Genomic DNA, 22,146 nt, shown 5'->3' with positions numbered 1-22,146 from the left:
TGATGATTGGACCCATCAAAGAAGTTTTCTAGAGACGGGTGAGATGATTGGTCACCAACTTTACATTCTAGATGGCTCGAGTCTTCGGATTGAATCCACATAATTTGGAAAACGGAAATTGTAAGTGTCAAAAATATGTTGACTACCGTCACAGTGAACAAAATTTTAAGCTCTCTATTTTAATATTATCCTGTGTTATTCAATCGACTTTGATTTGTTCCTGCTCATTGATTCTTGCGGCACACAGTGCTCCTCATGCTACAGAGAATTCTGTTGCTTCTATTTTGAAGTAGTACCTATTTCTATAGATGAATCAACCTCACAAACACTTTCACATATACACATGCATATACTTTTCACAAGTTTGGAAATTGATATTTGAAAGAAAAATATACAACGAAGGAAACTCGGGCCATTTATGAAAATATATAGTTCCATCAGTATTCAAAAGAGACTCATTTAAATTAAAAATGAGAAGGTAGGCTCTTGAGAACATGAAATCTGATTATTTCAGTTGGTCGTACATTTGATGCACATTTCTATAACCGTGGAGCTGGAAGAGCGCGAGGAGCATCCCACTCGGTCTGAATGTGATGACGGGTTATCTCGTTAAGACTACGGCAACCACTCAACGCCATAGTCAGCTCAAACTCATCGCGCAACATCTGGAGTACTTTTCTCACACCGGCTTCTCCTTCAGCTGCCAATGAGAAGACCACAGGTCGACCGATCTGAGAGCAAGGCCACAAATTGAATTAGGCTGTTCGAAAATGAAAAAATTTCACAAAATCTATTCCAGGTTCTTGTACTTACAAAGATACCAGAGGCACCTAGTGCCAATGCCTTGAACACATCTGTTCCACGCCGGACCCCACCATCCAAGAATACTGGCACACGACCTTGTGCAGCTTTCACAACCTGAACTTGCATCAGATCAGTAGGGATAAAATGAATAGCAAAATAATCGACTCATGAAAATGCATCCACATGTTTCTTTGTGGATATGATATTTTCTTGGCATTTCTAATTATATCGTCTTATTTAGACGTGAAGGTTACCTCTTCCAGAGCCATGATAGTGGCTGGGACGTAATCAAGCTGGCGAGCACCGTGATTGGATACAATAATACCGGCCGCTCCATTCTGAATAGCAAGCCTTGCTGTATTTCATTGCACGTAAAAGCCATTTTACCATATACGAAAGAAGAAATAAGTTAAGAGAAAATGATATCGACTTCTCTAGTTCTTACTATCCTCGGCAGTGATTACACCCTTCACCAGGATCGGCATTGAAGTAATTGACTGGAGCCACTTCACATCCTGTCCATGTTCACAAAAAAACCATTGTCATAGTCTGCTTTACAGCCAAGTTATTGTAGCTTAAACCTATATTTATCTAGTTAGAGCATACATGGCTGTGGTTAAGGTAACTTAAAAAGTATTGTACCTTCCAACTCAAGGTACGATCGATTTGACCAGCAACATATGAAGCTAATCCAGAGTCATTAGCCTGCATCAAATGCACAAGTCAAAATAATGTGTAAATGTAATTGACTGATATACTAGACAAGTTAAAACTTTGAAGGAATGGTTGCCATTTACCTCATCCATTTTACCGAGGTCCAAACCCTCAAAATTCTTCAACGTCAAAAATGGTGGCAAAACAAATCTGTACGAGAGAAAATCAGATATTTTCTTGACAAATAACTCGAAGTGTAATAGTTCACTCTCTAAAGATGTAGTGGCTCGACCAACTCACGAGACACCACAACCTAGCATGTTTGGCAAAGCTTAAATTATAATTTAAGTTAGTCAAACATACTTTTTATCCACGCATGTCGTAGGGACCCACAATTTACTGCCCACTTATTTTCACATAATTGGAAATTTGAATAAAAGTTTCGCACCTGTTCTTGATATCAGCTTCTCTGCGACCCAACCTTGGTGTATCGACTGTAAGTGCTATGGCCTTGAAACCCGCCCTTTCGGCTCTCCTCACCAGTTGAGCCACAACATTCCGATCCTTGTAGACCTGATCAAGATTCAATAGATTTATTAATCCCACATACATATGAAGCACAAGATTATTCAATCATAAATTGTAAGTTGCAATTTCAATCTTACGTAAAGCTGGAAAAATCGAATGCCAGGTCCTGTTGAAGCGACTTCTTCAACACTAGAAGTAGCCCATGATGACAATGTCTGACATATAAATTTGCGATTCATGAGTAAAGAATGCTTGACATCTATACTCTAGAACCATTCATACACATTATGATATGATCAAATACAATCAAAAGAAAGAAGCCGAAGGAAGAAATAAAGAAAAGGAGATGAATCGAGGTATGCCAAAACAAATCTCCATAAGACAGATCTAGAACTTGAAATAGAGAAAAAACGAACCATGATTGTTCCAGCTGATGAGGCGGCTCTAGCTGTTGCATACTCTCCTACACAATAAAAAAACATTCTATCAGACTGCTAATCGTTCCTTCGTAGGATATATTCACATCCTCAAAGGGGAATACCCTCCGTACTAAGCAAGAGGTTTATCTAGTTGAAACAGTGTAATAGTATGAACTCTGGTAAAAAAAGGGCATACCATCAGGGTGAGCCATTTTCTGCATGGCCGTTGGGGCGATCATGATAGGCATCGAAATCTTGAAGCCCAATACGGTTGTGCTCATGTCAATTTTGCTCACATCAATAAGAATCCGAGGCCTAAACCTTTTTTTTTTTTTTTTCCCATTGGAGAGTTAATAGATAATGGGCCAAATCAAAAGGCGAGTACACCAAATCTTCATTTAGGAAGTTAACTTTAGCAACTTACAGAATTCTTGAGAAAGCGTTGTGATTCTCAGCCAGAGTCCACTGATCCTCTGCACCCGATGCATAGTAGTCATACACCATTTTTGGCAACTTTTCTTTGGCGATTGCCTGATACTCGGTGACATTAGTAATCTCCATCTCGCTTGTTGATTTTTCACGTGCCCCCTCCAAAAATCTTGATCAAACATATGGCATAACAAATTAGATCATTGATAATGTTTTGTCAGTTCAAAATCTTTTTGGTTGTGCAAAATTTCTTCCTTGGAACAACACATCATTAGTACTAGGAAAGCAATGAATCAAAACACAACTCATTATGTACAGAGATATAACTAGCATGTCACTCAACTGTGATGTATCATTTATCATTTCTAAAATCAACCAATATCTATGTTATCTATTATCGTCATGATATTAGCCAGTTTCATTCCTTTAACTGAGGAAGAACTTGCAAGTTGATGAAACTCGGCCGACAAATTTTCCATCTCCAAATGATCTCTTATCTGAAAAATTCCAAATTCTCCTTTTGATGGTTCGACTCTTAAATAAAGTTCTAGTTTAGGCAATTCAAAAGTTGGAGAAGGTTCTTTCTATAATGTTCAAATTACTCCATTAAGTTTCTTTTATTCTATCAATGCCTCGAATTTCTAAATTCCCAAAGCGTCGTTCCCTCGAATTCCTTCCTTAGCCTGAAGAATAATTTTTATGGATTAAGATATGAGCACAAAATAAAACCATATAAAATCGTGGACAATAATTACTTAAGTCAAGCTAGATCTGACAACACTAATTGCATTATAATGAATTACATAAAGACACATATTAAGAATCAAGCTCTTCCTTAAACTAATGAAATTCAAGAATCAAAACTTAGCTAAGAACCCACATTAGATATCGAAGTGTTGAATTAGAAGAAGTGCAGAAAAAAGAGAGAGAAGTAAAAGCACACCTTCTGATTCAAGACTTGAGAGAACAGTACATGCAGAGGGACTAGTAGATAAACCTGAAAGAAAATGGACCCATAAAAAAGAAATTGGAAAATACAAGTTTATTAAAATGGATGTAAAGAAGAAGACAAAATTGAGGATGAGCCATTGGAGGTGAGAAATCAAAGCCATATCCAAACTGGGTTAATCTCTACCACATGAGTCCTGTGTGTTTCTAAGTCATTCTTCATTATCATCAAACCTATATACATAGATTTTTCCAAAATTTATATTTGCATTTAAACCCACACAATCTTGCACTGTGTTATGCGTAATTTTCATGTTTGTGTGTCAATCTTGAGATTTTCTATTGGATAATCGGGTACTGAAAGAGAAGGGTGGTGAGGGGTCTGAGTGTCCTTGTCTTCTGGAAAAGATCGACACTCTTGAAGTCTTGTACATTTCAGCACTGACCTTTTACGGTTTATTTTTTGTGGTAAAAAAAAAATCTTTAATGTTTAAAACGATTTTAAGTGATGGAAGGAAAACAAGGTTAAAAGTAGAGTGATGTTGATTGTTGAAAAACAACTTTGAAATTATGGTGACTATTTAAGTAATTTTAAAGTTCAATGTCCGTTGAGAAACAAAGGTTGAAAATACGGTGACGATTGGAATTTTCTACGTGAAAGTCGAATGGCTAGTCTCATATTTTTCCATTGTCTGTAAGTTGGTCTCGAACCTCAATAGTGGAGTTAGTCAATCTGAATCTTCTAGTGCCTGTTTGATAAAATTTTATTAAAATTTTGCCAACTTTTTAATTAGTCAAACTTCAATTTAAATCACATGTAATGTGATTTATAACTTTTATTAAGTTTTCAACTACAAAATTTATCAATTTTTCTCAAATTTTTATAAAAAGCTTCGTCAAGACGACCCCTTAATATAATCAAAAATCTATTAAGGCATATGTAATGCACTATTTTCAAACTAAAATAGGTAAAAAATAGTTTTAACAACAAATATGTAAAAGGGAAAGGGAGAAAAGAAAAATAAATTCTAATTTCCTTTTCTTCTTTGCTATTGAAAACAAGAATACAAAAAATTATAAAGAAACTGCCCATGGAGATTGGTTAGTGTTTATGCACCATTTCAAGGAGTGCAAGAATCAACTCGCTCGCTTTCTATAAATTGAGGACTAACTTACAACTCAAACAAAAGGATAGACTATTTTGAAGGTGGTCAAAGGTGACGTTTTCAATTTTCTGAAAAATTAGAAAACTAACTTAGCATTTCTAACCCACCTTTTCAAAACTCTTAAGGAAAACAAAAGGACTACCTAAGATACAAACACAACTTGACGCTTTCTTTATTAAAAACACATTAAAAATCGTCAACAAGACATTACACAACACAACGCAACGCAACACGATTCAGACACTCTTGTGAACGAGCATTATGTCGTTTACATAGGACGTAAAATTCTCCGCTATTTCAAATGCATTCGTGTTTATTCGCAAACATAACACAATTCCTCACTACTCTAAACCAAGCCTCTTTTTCCACTCGACAGCTATTTCATAGACAATTTTGGGATCACCAAGAGACTTGGAAACGGTCTTCCTCTCCAAGCACCTCTTTACCCATGCAATTAGCTTGGGGCACTCAGCCTCTATACTGAAATTCGCACAGGTCTCATAGGTATAAAATATCATGTAGTATCCAATAAGAGAAATATCAACATATCCAAAGTTTTCCCCTCCAAAATAAGGCTTATCTCCTAGTGCTCCTTCCAAGGCCTTCAACATTTCGAGCAATTCGTTCTTGCTTTCCTCTACCTCTACTTTGTTCTTATGATATGTTATTTTCCACCCAATATCGCGTATCTGTAATTTCATAATCCCACAATTATTAAATAGAATTTAAATAAATTTCTCGATAAAAAGGTTCAACATCACATTATAACATAGAAATATCAAGATTTCAAACACGTTACAAATGTCATCCATCTAAAAGTCATGTCAAATATCCAAAGATAACATAGACAATAGAATTTATATTGCAAGGACAATTTCTCGATTAGTCCACACATCTTACTCCAGTTGAGTAATAGTTAGTAAAGTACAAGTAGCTCTTTCGCTCTTCAAACATTAATTACAGTGTAGTAGTTAATTACAATAACCATTCGAATTGCTATTAAAGATCACTATTTTAATGAAAAATTCGACTATTTCTGCCGTTGAGTGCTGATAGTGCATTTCGAGTAAATACTCATTTAAAAAGGTTTAGAATGGTTTACTAGAAGAACAATATTGGAAATCCATGGCCTAAAGGAATATTGTTGGAATCGTTAGAGATGACCAAGGAAAATGGATAGCAAGTTTTGTAGGCCGTATTGGAGCAAAGCTTTGGCCTATATTTCGAGGCTTGACACTTATCTTTAGGACATGTAAATGTTTTCTTGGAAACAGGTTTCATGGAAACTATTTTTCTACTAAATAAAAGGGGCGGACGTGATTGAAAATTCAAATAGAGCATTGGTTGAGGATTGTCGCCTTCTGTGGTAGAGACCCAATACGGCAATAAATCACACAATAAGACAAGAAAATAATTGTGGGACCATCTCCCACATATGGGAGACATGCAAGATGAAAGTATGGCCGTGCTATATAATCCACTAAAATCCATTAATCTTTTGGTTGATTTTGTTTGGAGTTAGCGAGTATTTTTCCTTTTTAAAATTAGTGTATAAGAAAAAAAAAAAAAGCGTACTACATTATTAAAATATTCTAATCCACTCATACATCAATGTCTTTATAACTAATGGTTCTAAATGGCGTATGCCGTGGTAAAACGTAGAAGTCAAGTCTGGAGCATTATGAATCTAGACTTAGGGTGTGTGTGATTGGAAAATTTTCCATGGAAAATGGCCTTTTTCCTCCCAAATTCTAACTTTTAAAGTGTTTGATTGTCATTTTTTCCATGAAAGATATTTTCCAACTTCTGCAAATATGCCTAGTTTTTCTTGTTTTTAAGGAAAACATTTTCTTTGAGGGAAGATAGGTTTTTGTTTTCTTCAAAACAAGGTTTGGAAACCAGATCCTATCAAATAAAGATAGGAACCAAATTGATTTTAGAATATTTACATTCCATAATTGGTGTAATGTAGAATAAATATTGATTTCTTTCTTATTTTAGGAGAGTAGATTTTTTCCTTATTTACCAACTCTTGTACACTATAAATTGTAAACCCTCTCATTGTATAATCAATTATGAAATAAACAGTATAATTCATATTTCATTATGGTATCAGAGCCAGGTTGATTTTAACCCAGTCAATATATGGTCAAATCAGCTCCTCACGACAGGAGCTCCATGACTTCTGACTCAAATGTAGAAGCCATGTTTGCCATGAACATAGGGGGAATTGAAAACTCAGCCTTTCAACTCTCAATTGAGAAACTGAATGGGAAGAACTATAGAGAATGGGCATAGTTGATAAAGCTAATAATCGACGGAAAAGGGAAACTTGGATACTTAACTGGAAAAACCAAGGTGCCGGCCTCAACCAACATGGCTCTCCATCAAAAGTGGAAGTCGGAGAACTCGATGGTGACTGCCTGGCTTGTCAATTCCATGAAGCCGAGCATTGGAAAAACATATTTATTTCTCCCATCTGCAAAAGAGGTTTGGGAAGCAGTTAAAGAAATGTACTGACTCTGAGAATTTTTCCAGAATTTTTGAAATCAAGTCGAAGCTATGGCAAACAAAGCAAGGAAATCGAGATGTGATGGACTATTACCTGGAAATGACCGGATTATGGCAAGAATTAGACATGAGTACTGAGGAAGAATGGAAGTGTGCAGAAGATAGCGTGCGGTATTCAAAGAAATTGGAAACTGAAAGGGTGTTTGAGTTTCTTGCTGAACTTCATCGTGATCTAGATGATGTTCGCGGCCAAACACTTGGCCGACGTCCCCTTCCCTCTACGCGAGAAGTGTTTTCGGAGGTGAGAAGAGAAGAAGACCGGCGGAAGGTCATGTTGAATGAGTCCAGTGCGTAGGCGGTGGAAGTGTCGGGACTGACCTCCAACAAACTTGGGCCATCTGGATATGGGTTGAAAAATAGAGAAGGTAATAGGCCTATTGCTGGGCCAACTAATGGCAATAATGGGCCGACTGATTTGAACGGTGGAATGGGCTTGAATATTGGACCAAATAACTTAAATGATGGAACTTGGATGATGGGCTTATATTCTAAGGGAGGCACATCTGGGCCAGGCCCAAAACAACGAGGTCGGCCATGGTGTGAGCATTGTCGAAAGTCAGGACATAAAGAGAATACTTGTTGGGATTTACACGGGAAACCGAGTGATTTGAAGCCAAGAAAAAATAATAAAAATCGTAGGTATCAAGCATCTGTTGATTACCAAACAGGAAAGACCGAGTCGAGCGGTGCATTCAATGCCGAACAAATGGAGCAACCATACAAAATATTTTTTAGCCTCCAATCATCAAATCAAACATCCACAAAAAATCCCTCTAGCTCATTAGCTCACAGAGGTAATTTTATGAGCGCTTTACAATCTAAATCTAAAATTTCTTGGATTATTGACTCAGGAGTTTCAGACTATATGACTGATTCCTACCGTTTGTTCACTACATACTCCACCTGTGCTGGAAATCTGAAAGTTAAAATCGTAGATGGCTCACCGTCATCAGTTGCAGGGAAATGGAGTATAAAAATTTCTGACTCTATAACTCTAGAACCTGTCCTTCACGTTCCAAAGCTGTCATGCAATTTACTTTCCATAAGCCAATTGACAAAAATCTCAAATTGTTCTGCTAAATTTTTTCCATCTTGCAGTGTTTTTCAGGACCTATCATCAGGGAAGACGATTGGCAGTGCTGAGAAAAGTGATGGACTCTACTACTTTGACGAGGTTGATGTGGGTAAACAAAGTCAAGTTACTATTTGTAATTCTACATCTGTTTCTAGCGATAGTGATATTTTGTTATGGCATTTTAGAATGGGTCATCCAAACTTTCAGTACCTAAAACGTGTACTCCCATCAATTTTTATGAATAAAAATTCCATTCATATTCAGTGCGAAATATGTGAATTTGCAAAACATCAACGTACATCATTCCCAACCTCCACGTACAAACCTTCCAAGCCATTTACTACGATACATAGCGACTTATGGGGTCCCTTACGAATTCCTAATCGAACTCATGCAAAGTGGTTTGTGACGTTCATTGACGATCATACCCAAATTTGCTGGGTATTCCTACTAAAAGATAAATCGGATGTTTGCTCTATATTCATCAACTTTTACTCCATGATCCAAACACAATTTCAAACACAGATTCAAATTTTACGTGCGGATAATGGCACCGAATACTTCAATACCACCTTGAGTAATTTTCTCCAATTACATGAAATAATTCATCAAAGCTCTTGCGTTGATTCCCCCCACCAGAATGGGGTTGCTGAACTCAAAAATAGACACATTCTAGAAGTTGCTCGAGCATTGATGTTCACTTCTAATATGCCAAAAATGTTCTGGGGGGATGCAATTCTGACATCAACCTACGTAATCAACAGAATGCCGAGTCGTACCTTAAATTTCAAATCTCCCCTAAAAAAACTTCAAACACTGTTTCCTACCTCTCGTCTCAACTCCAACCTACCCTTACGGGTGTTTGGATGTACTGCCTTCATTCATATTCATTCTCATTGCCGAGATAAATTGGATCCTCGAGCTGTTAAATGTGTTCTGATCGGTCATTCCCCTACTCAAAAGGGCTACAAATGCTATGATCCTTCCACACAAAAAAATACTTGTAAGTCTTGATGTTACCTTCTTTGAAACGACCCCGTATTTTAAAAAAACCTCTCTTCAGAGAGAGATTGCATGAAGATCAGTTCCTAGACATTGACCTCATCTCTCCTGAACCTACATTTACAAACAACCCTATACCACCATCCAATATGCTATTAATAGCTATGATGCTCGAACTCGGGTACAGGTATCCGGTATGGGTACATATCTAGGTATCGGATCTTTTATTTTCTAAAATATAAGATAAGGGGACATGGTTAAAAAGAGTCCAATTTTCAAACTCAGGTACGTGGATACGTCTTTCAAGGCTCAATTTTTTTTTTACTAATTCAAGAAGTCATTTTGAATAAATCAAAATCTATTATTCACAAAGAAGGAAATGGATATTGAATAAGGAGTTGAGACGAATAAAATAGATTTTGGGGTTTAGTTTTCAATTATAGACATTATTAAATGTTATATAAAATAGCAAATAAAGGACTTGATTATAATTTGGACTTAGTGGAGAACTAATTAGAAACGGGAAAGAAGAAAAGGAAAGGAAAAAAAAAAGAAAGAAAAGCAAAAACGAAGTGTCCGATTAAAATTTGGAGGATCCGACACATATCTCGTACCCATACCCATGTCGTGTCGTGTCCGACACGGGTACTTCAACTATTTCAAAGAGTCTGAGCATCAGAGATTAATAAAGCACAACTTACAGCCAGGGGGAGATGTAGAAAAACAAAGTAATGAAGACTTGTTGGTTTACTCACAAAAGCCAAAATCAAAGTACAAAGAAACCATCACATCCGAGGCATCAAAAGAATAAGAACTGATGATGGCTCCTCAAGAAGCTTCAGATATTCCTGATTTACCCATTGCTCTCAGAAAACCTACTCGGTCATGTACTCTTCATTCTATCTCAAAATTCATGTCATATAATGCTTTATCTACTAGATTTCGTGCTTTTACATCTCATCTTGATAGCACAGAGATCCCGAAAGATATTGGAGAAGCCTTGGGAAGTCCTAAATGGAGGGAAGTAGTATTGGAGGAGATGAGGGCATTAGACAAAAATAAGACTTGGGAAGTATTACACCTATCAAAAGGAAAGAGACCAGTTGGGTGCAAATGGGTCTTCAATTTGAAATACAAAGCTGATGGGACAATAGAACGGTATAAAGCTCGTTTAGTTGCAAAAGGATACACACAAACATATGGCATCGACTACACAGAAACGCTTGCACCAGTAGCAAAATTGAATACAATCCGGGTCCTTCTATCCTTAGCAACCAACTTCGATTGGCCACTTCAACAACTTGACATTGAAAATGCTTTCTTGAACGGAGAATTAGAAGAGAAGGTTTTCATGACTTTACCACCTGGGTTCAGTAGAGCTGATGAAGGAAATAAAGTATGCAAACTTAAGAAGTCTCTATATGGACTCAAACAGTTACCAAGGGCGTGGTTTGACAGATTCGCAAAGGTGTTAAAAGGTCAAGGATATCGACAAGGGCAGTCAGATCATACTATGTTCTATCAACACTTCAATGATGGAACAAAGAAAATCTTAATTGTATATGTTGATAATATTGTTCTAACAGGAGACAATGTGGTTGAAACTGAAAGACTAAAGAACTGTCTTGCCACCGAATTCGAGGTAAAGGATCTGGGACAAATGCGATACTTCTTGGGAATGGAGGTAGCGAGATCAAAGGGTGGAATTAGTGTTTCACAACGTAAGTATGTCATTAATCTCCTAACAGAAATAGGGATGCTAGGTTGTAAATCGAGTGATACACCTATCGAAGCAGGAAAAAGACCTGAAGAAGATGGGAAGGAAGTGGAAAGAGATGGATACCAAAGACTGGTTGAAAAGTTAAAATATTTATCATACACTAGACCTGATATTGCATTTGCAGTGAGCCGTGTAAGTCAACATATGCACTCACCAAAGGAAAGTCACCTGAAAGCAGTCTATAGATACTGAGATACCTAAAGGGATCCCCAGGAAGGGGACTGCTTTTTAAGAAAAGTGAAAAAAGGGAAATTGAAATCTTTACATATGCAGATTGGGCAGGTTCAATAGAAGACAGAAGATCAACTACTGGCTATTGCACCTATGTGTGGGGAAATCTTGTAACTTGGAGGAGTAAGAAACAAAATGTGGTTGCTAGAAGTAGTGCTGAAGCTGAATTCAAGGCTGTAGCACAAGGAATATGTGAAGGGCTGTGGTTGAGAAAACTCCTAGAAGAATTGCATGTTATTACAAATTTCCCATCAAAATGCTTTGTGATAACAAGGCAGCAATCAATATCTCACTTAATCCAGTCCAACATGATCGTATCAAACATATAGAAGTTGACAGACACTTCATAAAGGAGAAAGTTGAGGAAGGAACCATTTGCACGACTTATGTTCCTACACAAGAGCAAGTTGCAGATATCTTTACTAAGGGACTACCTCGTCCAAGCTTCAACGATTCATATGCAATTAGACATGATTAACATCTATGATCCAATTTGAGGGGAAGTGTGGAAACTGAATCCTATCAAATAAAGATAGGAACCAAATTGATTTTAGAATATTTACATTCCATAATTGGTGTAATGTAAAATAAGTATTGATTTCTTTCTTATTTTAGGAGAGTAGATTTTTTCCTTATTTGCCAACTCTTGTACACTATAAATTGTAAACCCTCTAATTGTATAATCAATTATGAAATGAACAGCACAATTCATATTTCATTACAAAGAAAGCATTTTCTTTTCTAGGTAACACTTTTCATGCCAATCAAACACGCCTTTAATGAAATATTTTCCTGTTTTGAGTATTATTTTAAATATGGTAAACCAATAAATAAAATAACTAATATTTTTAATATTTACGAGTATTATCACCGACTTTAAAATCTAGAATCTTCTAGTTAGTGCATCATTAATTTACCCAAATGCAGTTTTACAGCCTATATGCTAGAAGATTATATGAGCCATTTGTAATATAATCTTATTATTAAAGCTAGAGGGATCTAGAATTGTCACCACCAACTTGTACCTCTATAAATAGGAGATCTTGAATGGTGAAGTGTGTGAATAAGAGAAACAAAGAAAGTGAAGAGTGCAGGAAAAGGTATGTGAAGAGAGTAGAGAAAGAGAGGCGCACATATACAAGTGGTCCCTGAGAGATTAATCAAGATAGTGTTGTAATAAAATTAATTGTAGAAGTTTGTTCAGTAATAAATGGGAATTTCTTTTGTGCTTCAATCCCAACAACTTGGTATCAGAGCGAGACGATCAGGAAGGGATTTTTTAGTTTCTTGAGTTCATACACAAAAAGAGTTTGTGAAGTTTTCATAAAACTTACTTGATTACGAGGAGGTAATTCAAATCACGATGGGTGACCTACAAGTGGTAGGCGGAGTGAGGAAGTTCAATAATCATAAGTACACCATATGACAAACTTGTATGGAGTCATATTGTTAGAGCACATAAGAGATAAGACCACATTAAAGGAATCATGAGACACTTTAGCTTTACTATTCTCGAGAAAAAATGATCTGAGGTTGCAGCTTCTGGAGGATGAGCTGCTTTCGATTTCTCAAAGTAATTTGACATTAAGTCAATATTTCAATAAAGTTAAATCTCTCTATTGTGAAATTTCTGAGTTAAATGCTTCAAGTAAAATTTCAGAGTCCGGAATGAGAAGAATAATCATACATGGCTTGAAACCCAAATTTGGAAATTTTATTGCTGCAATAGAAGGTTGACCAGAGCAATCTTCATTGGTCAATTTTGAAAATTTGCTGGTCAATCAACAAGCATCGACTAGACAAATGCCAGGACTCTCAATAAAGAAAGAAGAGGAAGAAGCACTATATAGTTATAAAAGAAGAGGTCGACCCCTTCAACAGAATGATAAAGAGTTAAAAAGAAGATAAACATGAAAAAAGTTATGTGACAAGGAAGGTAAGAGAGATCAGCTATCCAAAGGAGTCAGCAGAAGGTAATGTAGCAACCTCCAACAAGATAAGGCAAACGAGATCATTATGCTAGAGATTGTGGGTTTAAAAAGGAGTCAGCAGAAGATAACGTAGCAACCTCCAACAGGATAAATGCACTAGTGAAGAAGAATGAGATGCTAAAGCAATCACAGCAACAATTGAGCAAGATCGAGAAGAGAAATTTAATTCAAATTTAAAGGATGAATCAGCTTTGGTGGTAGTCTTGCCTGAGCAAATGGATTGTGACGATGATTAAACTAATAACTCGGGGAGTAAATTTAACCAATGCTCACTGAACTTTAAGCTTGGTTACTACTTGCTCGCTCATCTTTCACGGGTTACTGAATACTCACTCATCTTTCCCTATAATTACTCATCCACCACTCATCTTTTCAAATAATTGGGTGACTTTTGCGGCAACTTCTGACCACCAAGAATGTCGAATTTTGATACCGTTAGAAAGCCCATGATATCCTCTTCAATTACTATCCAAAATCTCCCTATAACTCCAAGGGATTCGATCGAAAAATTGCCTTAAAAGTCGCCCAAAAAATCTGAAAATCTGCCAGATTTTCAGATTTTTTGGGCGACTTTTAAGGCAATTTTTTGGTAACTTCCGACCATCAAAACTGCAGACCATTGCAAAGCTCACAATGTCCTCTTCAATTACCACCCAAAATTTCCCCATAGCTTCAAAGAATTCGGTCGGAATAAACCCACAAAGTCAGCATCCCGAACCCTATCCAGATTTTCGCCTTTTCGGGATGCTGACTTTGTGGGTTTATTCCGACTGAATCCCTTGGAGTTATGGGAAAATTTTGGGTGGTAATTGAAGAGGACATTGTGGGCTTTCCAATGGTATCAAAATCCAGCAGTTTTGATAGTAGGAAGTTGCCAAAAAATTGCCTTAAAAGTCGCCCAAAAAATCTGAAAAATCTGGGCAGATTTTCAAAAATTTTGGGTGACTTTTAAGGCAATTTTTCAATCGAATCCCTTGGAGTTATAGGGAGATTTTGAGAGGTAATTGAAGAGGATATCGTGAGCTTTCCAATGGTATCAAAATTCGACATTTTTGGTGGTCGAAAGTTGTCGAAAAGTTGCCGCAAAAGTCGTCCAATTATTTGAAGAGACGAGTGGTGGATGAGTAACTATATGAAAAGATGAGTGAGCATTCAGTAACCCGTGAAAGATGAGTGAGCAAGTAGTAACCAAGTTTAAAGTTCAGTGAGCATTAGTTAAATTTACTCTTACTCGGGAGAAGATGATTTGGTCAATGACTCAGGAGAGGACATCTTGATTCCTGAAGAGTCTTGATGCACTCCGTAGAGAGAAGAACTACCAAACTTAAAGGAAATGTTTGAAGAAGCTTATTCTTGGCAGACACCGTAGATAATGGAATTGCTAGATTCAAAGGAAATGGATGCGATAGAGTCAATCAGTGAACATGAACATCTAAAGGTAACGCAAAGTCCTAAAGAATCTAAAGATCTACATGTATCAAATGTTAAAGAAGAATTTATAAGGGCAATACAGAGTCCTGAACAAAAAGGTGTAGGAATAATAGTGAAGGATCGATAAAGACAACAAGAGATCGAGGTACGTACAAATTTAAAATCACAAATATGGAAGTCGAATAGACACGAGAAATCAAGTATCAATTATCCTAATTTGAAAATCGATAAAGATGAAAGCCTGAAAGAGTAAGATATATTTGAAGTCGCCAATGTATTGAATAAAGGATCAAGTGATTTGAAATTGATCGAATCTGAAGCAAAACTCGACGTGACGAAAAAGAAAAGAGTAAAAATGAAAAGTCGATACTGAAGAGGAGAATTGAAGATCATCACCGACTTTAAAATCTAGAATTTTCTAGTTAGTGCACCATTAATTTACCCACATGCAGTTTTACAGCCTATATGCTAGAAGATTCTAGGAGCCATTTGTAATATTATTTTATTACTAAAGCTAGAGGGATCTAGAATTGTCACCACCAACTTATACCGCAATAAATAGGGGATGGTGCATGGTGAAGTGAGTGAATAAGAGAAACAAAGAAAGGAAAGAGTGCAGGAAGGGGTGTGTGAAGAAAGATAGAGAAAGAGAGGCACACATATACAAGTGGTGTGTGAGAGAGATTAATCAAGATAGTGTTGTGATAAAATTAATTGTACAAGTTTGTTTAGTAATAAAAGAGAATTTCCTTTGTGCTTCAATCTCAATAATCTATAGGACTTAATTTTCAAACTCATTAGTTCATAACTACTCCAAATCAAAAATGTTTTGTTCGGGGATAAGTAAGTGTTCTATATTCAGTAAACAACAAACATATTGGTATGCTGGATTTTAATAAATAACAAATATTCTATATTATAAATAAATAACCTAAATTAATAATCCAAAGCTTATGATTGAACATTTTGTTAAGCTGAATTTCAAAATAAGAAACTACCATTTGTAAAAGAAAAAAGGTGTGCGCTTTTTTCCTTCTAAACACTTCTTCACCGATCAATGTAAACTGTCTATTTTCCTACCTAAACGATAGGTAGAACAATTTTTTCCAACCCTAAGCCTGGGCGGTTAAGGCTAGCAGTATCGGGTTAGAATAAACTTGAAAACAAAGTAGAGATTTTTTTTTATTTTTTTAGTTGATTGAAGAAATTCTCATCGAATCATATTTCACCACATCATGTAATGTAAATTATTATGTACATATAGCACAGGTGAACTGATTTACACAGCACAGATTCATTTTCTATGAAGACCAAATATGGTTCAAATAGCAAAGAAAATAAGCAGCCCAGCAAAAAAAATAATAATAATAAATAAATAATCCTTATTAATGGGTATGGGTGTGGGGAGATTACTCACCTTATCAATATAATCAGCCCAAAACCTAGCTTGAGCTTTTTCATAAGGATCAGAGGGCAGAAGTGGAGCTTTATCATTCCAAACCTCATCAATGTATTGAACTATAATATTCGATTCACAAATTGGTTTCCCATTGTGAATCAAAACCGGAATTTTCTTGTAAACCGGGTTCATTTCGAGCAACAGAGGAGATTTATTATTTGGCAAATCCTCTTCTCTGTACTCATAATTGAGTCCCTTCTCTTCCAGTGCAATTCTGACCCTTGCTGCAAACATGCTTGGCCAGTAACTTAACAATATCAATTCATCATTACCCATTTTCTTGATTCTAACAAGAAAACCTCTATGACAGCAAAAGATATGTGAAGAGCGTATTTAGGATAGGTTTCAATGTTTTCTTCAGGGAAATGGGGAATGTACGTAGGAAAAAGAATTGGGTGGCTGGAGTTGGTGCATGTTTGGATAAGCCTAAAAATATACTTGTACAAGTGAACATGTTTTTGCTGGTCGAAGTTCAAACTAAGCTCTTGTTTGCCCCTCATTAATTTTTATTTCATTACATTTTATTTTTCTTTCTCCTATTTTCAATCACAAAATCTTTCATAAAATAATATTACACGTAAATCGAAAATCTTTACTTCTTATTTAACCACTAATTTTTCAAAAAAAATACTAATTCAACTATTTTCATTTTCACAAAATGGAGACCAAACTTTTACACGTTGTCAAATTAATGAACATTTTTTCTTCTTTATTTAAAGCCATAAGTTTCATTACGAGATTGAACATACAGTCTCTGTTGGGTGGAAATTAAAATTTGATTTTTAATAAATTTTGATAAAAGTTCATAAAATGTTGATTGAAAAGTTGTGTATCTCATGAAATATGCTGTTAAAATTAAATATTGAGTTTGAATTGAGATTTTAATCCAAAACAAACTGGGACATAATCAGTTAAATAAGTATTTATTCGGCTCCCATATTATAAAACTCATTTTTTCTTAAAATTAATTTTGAACGACACATTTTATGATACCTACAAATTTTTATCATCTTTTCAATTATATATTTCATTAACTTTTTATCAAAATCTACTAAAAATTTAAAACAGGGGCTATAGCATTGGTGAAAACTGGAAGAAAATCACATATATAAAACTTGTGGCCCGACCATACTTAAAGTGATCTCACGTCTTGATAAAAGGTGCTTTAGATGCAGTCAACTTTAATGCAATGTAAAGGATTTCAATTATAGTTTCCTATGCAATAGCCCGGGACAAGGGGATAATTGTGATATTTCGACTTGAGACACATTTTTGATGATTTCTTTACATGCATGGACCTGCAGTAGCCTTCAATTAATGCGCTTTGATTTCATGTGTTTTAGCATGTGATTTATAAATTATTTTGACACAAAATAAGATAATAAATCGAAGATTCAAAACATACTTCTACACCAAAACTAGGCACAAATTACCAACCTATCAGATAAATCAAGAATAAAGGAAAAATATAGTAATAAAATCAGAAAATATAATCGCATTTTTCCTTCTTGCAAGTGCATCCATCCAAGAACCTACTATAATAAGAGGTACAAATTTATTAGAGGTCACTTTTACCTTGCGCTAGGACTTTTGTTATCAACAAATTTATTTGGCAAAATCTAATACGATGCACATTGTTTTTGTTAGAAAAACGTGGGTCAAGGTCAACTCGCAACTAAAGTGAAATTGAGAAAATTGCAATTAAAAAAGTGGATATAGATATTTATGTTGTTCATCCAAGTATAAGAGAATTTCACTATAGTAGGAAAAATTACAGTAACCTTCTTTTTAACTACAAGGATATAACAATTAATATCTCTTGTAATATGAGAAAATAAGTAGAAAACAATATTTTTCTCTCTAATTTTATATCTCTCTCTCTATTCACGTATTTTTCCTCTCTACCTTACAATTCCTTTCAATCGATGCAAAGTTGAAGATCTTGAAAGGATTTCGTAGGGCTTAATTGCACTGCTTGCAATGGGATGGATGAAACGTCACTCAATAAATTTGGGTGACATAACCCCTTACAAAAGTCCTTCCACTCGGTCCTAAGATGGATCAAAGAAGAGTGGGAATCCTCTCACTGATTTTTGAAATTATTATTTACATTGTTTATTGCTTTATATGTTTTAATTTTAATAGAAAGAACTATTTCATAAATGTGGCAAACCTTAAAATTCTAGTGAAAATAAAAGCACTTTCATGAAAGGTACAAAAAAGAGATTAAAAAACCAATCGACTTGGGACGGAACTAAGTGTCTTCTTTATTAAAAAGACATCGAAAATCACCACACAACTCAGAATACACAGACGACACATAACTCTATGTTAGTCCGAATGGCATTCAACTAGTCGGGCTTATTCTCATACATAACACAAGTCCTCACAACTCTAATCCAAACCCCAACTCTTTCTAAACTTGAGCACTATTTCATAGACAATTTTGGGATCACCTAGAGACTTGGCAACAGTCTTCCTCTCTAAGCACCTCTTAACCCATGCCATTAGCTTAGGGCACTCAACCTCTATACTGAAATTTCCACAGGTTTCATAGGCATGAAACCACATGTAAAATCCAATAAGAGAAATATCAACATATCCAAAGTTTTCGCCTCCAAAATAAGGCTTGTCCCCCAATGCTCCTTCTAACACTTTGAAGATTTCTAGCACTTCTTTCTTACCTTCTTCTGCCCCTTCTTTGTTCTTATACCATGTTATCTTCTTTCCAGCTTCATATAACTGCAATTGCATAATCCCACAATTGTTACTCAAAGTATAAGAAGTAAATAACACGTTAAGATTAATTCCCATGTCAAATAACAATGAAAAATAAGTACACTTGTATAAAAATTTAAGCTACTAATATTAAGAAATGACCCTAACTCATAATTTAGGACCATTTGGCATGACTTCTGCTTATTGTAGAAAAGTTTTCAGAGAAAGCTCACTTCTAACAAGACAAATTACTTTAGCGAAACATGTTCAAAAGTAAATTTTAAATAGAGTGATGCTACACCTACAAAGGAGGATGACAAAGTTAGTTGACAAAGTATAACTTGACAATATCTTTATCACTCATTTCAAAAATAATTTTTGAATTCAAAACAGATTAACGACCTAAATCTTGTCAACATTGATTTTGTCAACAAACTTTGTTAACCTACTTTGTACAAGTAGATTAATTATTTTTAATAATATAAGCAAATTTTAACTTGTTAAAAGTCTTGACAGACATGACCCTAATATGATACAAGGAGTCAGAGCCATTATGTAATTATTTCAATTCGACACGCAGATTTCAAGATTTATCTTCTTGACAACTTATATTAAGGGTAAAACATCAAACAGTATAACAATGAAATATATACATAATATATATTGAGATGTAACACCAACCTTTTTGTCAATGTAATCAGCACAAAACCTAGCTTGAGCTTTTTCATAGGGATCAGAGGGAAGCAATGGAGCTTTATCATTCCAAACCTCATCAATGTATTGGACTATAATATTTGATTCACAAATTGGTTTTCCATTGTGGATCAAAACCGGGACTTTCTTGTGAACCGGGTTCATTCGCAGGAGCAGGGGAGATTTGTTTGGCAGTTCTTCCTCTCTGTACTCATAATCGAGTCCCTTCTCCTCCAGTGCAATTTTAACCCTGGATCCAAACATGCTTGGCCAGAAATTTAGCAAAATCAATTCATCATTACCCATTTTCTTGATAATAACAAAAAAAAAAACCTAAATGGCAGCAAATATATGTAGGTTGAGTGTATTTAGGACTGGTTCCAAGAATGGTTGTTTATAGGGAGAAGAATAGGGCGGTTTGATTTAGTACATGTTTGGCTAAGCCAAGAAATATAAGTTACTTTTAAGCTGCATATTAAAATAATAAAATTTGGGACTTCGTGGGAAAATGTCAACCTTATTTAAGGGTTTGTTTGACATGACTTCTACTTTTACTTTTATTTCTTGTTAAAGATATTTTAGAGGAAGCTACTTTAACTAATGTTTGAAAACCAATTTTTATAAAATTATATCGCGGAAGAACTTTCAAAGGAAGTCGCGATAAAATAACTTTATTAAAAAAACTATATTAATTAAAAGAAATACTTTTATAAAATGAACCCATTTGGTATCAAAAGTAACTTTTAAATTTTAAAATTTATATTGATTTCTCAAAAGTCATGCCAATGACTCAAAATACATATTTTATTTATTTACTTCACCATTATTCGACTTGTAATTATCCTTCTCATGCTTCTCAAAAGGTGTCTTGTTTAAGAATACAAATCTTGGGATACTAGTACTTAATTGAGCTTTAGTCAGAATGAATGAGTAGTTTAATCGCAAATGAATTGAATTGTTCATTTGAATTTCAATCAGATCGAATTGTTATTTGAATTTAATGGATTATTATATTTTCGAGAATTTTGCTCCTATAACAAACGGGGATGGGCCCACAAAAAACATGGGACCTCCCCCTCTATTTGTGGGGTTCGGTCAGAGAGGCGGTCAGCCTCCCGATTGTTGTAGCATGACCCTATTTTTGAAATGAAACTTTAACTCAATACTGCCAAACATGGAATTGCAGGTGTGGACGGTGGACCCATAGTCTATATGGTTTCTTTATAACCTAGAAAAATCGAGCACAAGTGAATTCTGGAATACAAAAGTTAAGTGGACAAAAAGTCATTGCTGACGACTTACATTGGTTGGTGGTTAGTTCGGAAATTAATGATATTTTTAATTTCTGACAAGAAAAAATTTCTAGAATACAGCGTAGAATATGCCCCTATCTTGCCTATTATTATTCCAAAATTCTTTATTATTCATACTCAATTAAAAAAAAAAATATATATATATATATATATATATATATATATATATATATAAATTAAAATTTTATAGTACTTTCTAACCACACTTCTCCAAGAAAAAAATCCATACTCAAAATATTATTTTTCCCTAATTTCTCTCTATAATGACCATCAAATAGGAGATATGTATCTAGCAGTATTTAATTAATGTTTTGATCTGGTTTATTAAAAAAATCCTTAATTGGCTTTTTATATAAGTTTCCCTTTAATTATTGATGTGAAGCCCCAGAGACAGATTTTTGGGCAGCGTGCAGTTTTTAAATTTTTTGTCTTTTAACCTTTGTTTGGCTCCAATTTTGTGAAAATGATTTTTTTTTTCCTTTGTATTATTGAATATACATTCTCCAATAAAAATAATATTACTCCTAAAATTAATTTTTTTCTTAGCTTTAGTCACATCTTCAAAAAAATCACTATTTTAAAATATATTTTTTCCCAACGCCTATTTTTAATGGAACTCAAACAGGGGCTTATATTAACCCATGTTTGGTGAAGATTAAAATTTTGATTTTTATCTAAATCAAAGTTAATAATTAGTTTAACCACATGTTTAATGAGATTCACAACTTTTCAATCAAATATTTCATTGACTTTTATGAAAATCTAATGAATATTTAATTTGAATCCCCACTAAATCCTATACGATTATTTTGTTTTTACGTACATCTCTTATGATGGATAAAAGCTTCAAGAAAAAAGGAACTTTGTGTGCAGTTTGTGATTGAACGTAACTATTAAGATTTTCTCTCAAATAAATTTTTCTTTTGATAGATCT

The 22,146-nt window shown here is 34.9% G+C and overlaps 3 protein-coding genes across 3 annotated transcripts; all 3 read right to left on the bottom strand.

The window, feature by feature from the left end:
* Window positions 1-350: 350 nt before the first annotated feature.
* Window positions 351-3,998, bottom strand: LOC111395787 (peroxisomal (S)-2-hydroxy-acid oxidase). Its single transcript, XM_023021937.1, has 12 exons — window positions 3,778-3,998; window positions 2,830-3,003; window positions 2,602-2,726; window positions 2,403-2,449; window positions 2,124-2,201; window positions 1,907-2,031; window positions 1,602-1,668; window positions 1,447-1,509; window positions 1,250-1,319; window positions 1,059-1,159; window positions 814-918; window positions 351-731 (listed from the first exon to the last, which is right to left on the bottom strand). The coding sequence occupies exons 2-12, from the start codon at window positions 2,964-2,966 to the stop codon at window positions 540-542; spliced, it is 1,110 nt and encodes a 369-aa protein (XP_022877705.1). The 5' UTR covers window positions 2,967-3,003; window positions 3,778-3,998; the 3' UTR covers window positions 351-539.
* A 910-nt stretch (window positions 3,999-4,908) lies between these two features.
* Window positions 4,909-16,910, bottom strand: LOC111395786 (probable glutathione S-transferase). The gene is made up of 2 exons (XM_023021936.1): window positions 16,447-16,910; window positions 4,909-5,637 (listed from the first exon to the last, which is right to left on the bottom strand). The coding sequence occupies exons 1-2, from the start codon at window positions 16,762-16,764 to the stop codon at window positions 5,290-5,292; spliced, it is 666 nt and encodes a 221-aa protein (XP_022877704.1). The 5' UTR covers window positions 16,765-16,910; the 3' UTR covers window positions 4,909-5,289.
* Window positions 16,911-18,714: 1,804 nt separating this feature from the next.
* LOC111395785 (probable glutathione S-transferase) lies at window positions 18,715-20,273 on the bottom strand. The gene is made up of 2 exons (XM_023021934.1): window positions 19,888-20,273; window positions 18,715-19,230 (listed from the first exon to the last, which is right to left on the bottom strand). The coding sequence occupies exons 1-2, from the start codon at window positions 20,203-20,205 to the stop codon at window positions 18,883-18,885; spliced, it is 666 nt and encodes a 221-aa protein (XP_022877702.1). The 5' UTR covers window positions 20,206-20,273; the 3' UTR covers window positions 18,715-18,882.
* Between the last annotated feature and the right edge of the window lie 1,873 nt (window positions 20,274-22,146).

Source organism: Olea europaea, chromosome 6 (assembly GCF_002742605.1).
Source record: "Olea europaea var. sylvestris chromosome 6, O_europaea_v1, whole genome shotgun sequence".
Lineage (NCBI taxonomy): Eukaryota > Viridiplantae > Streptophyta > Magnoliopsida > Lamiales > Oleaceae > Olea > Olea europaea.
Note: the sequence above shows the minus strand (reverse complement) of the source record. Positions and strands in the feature narration are given on the sequence as shown.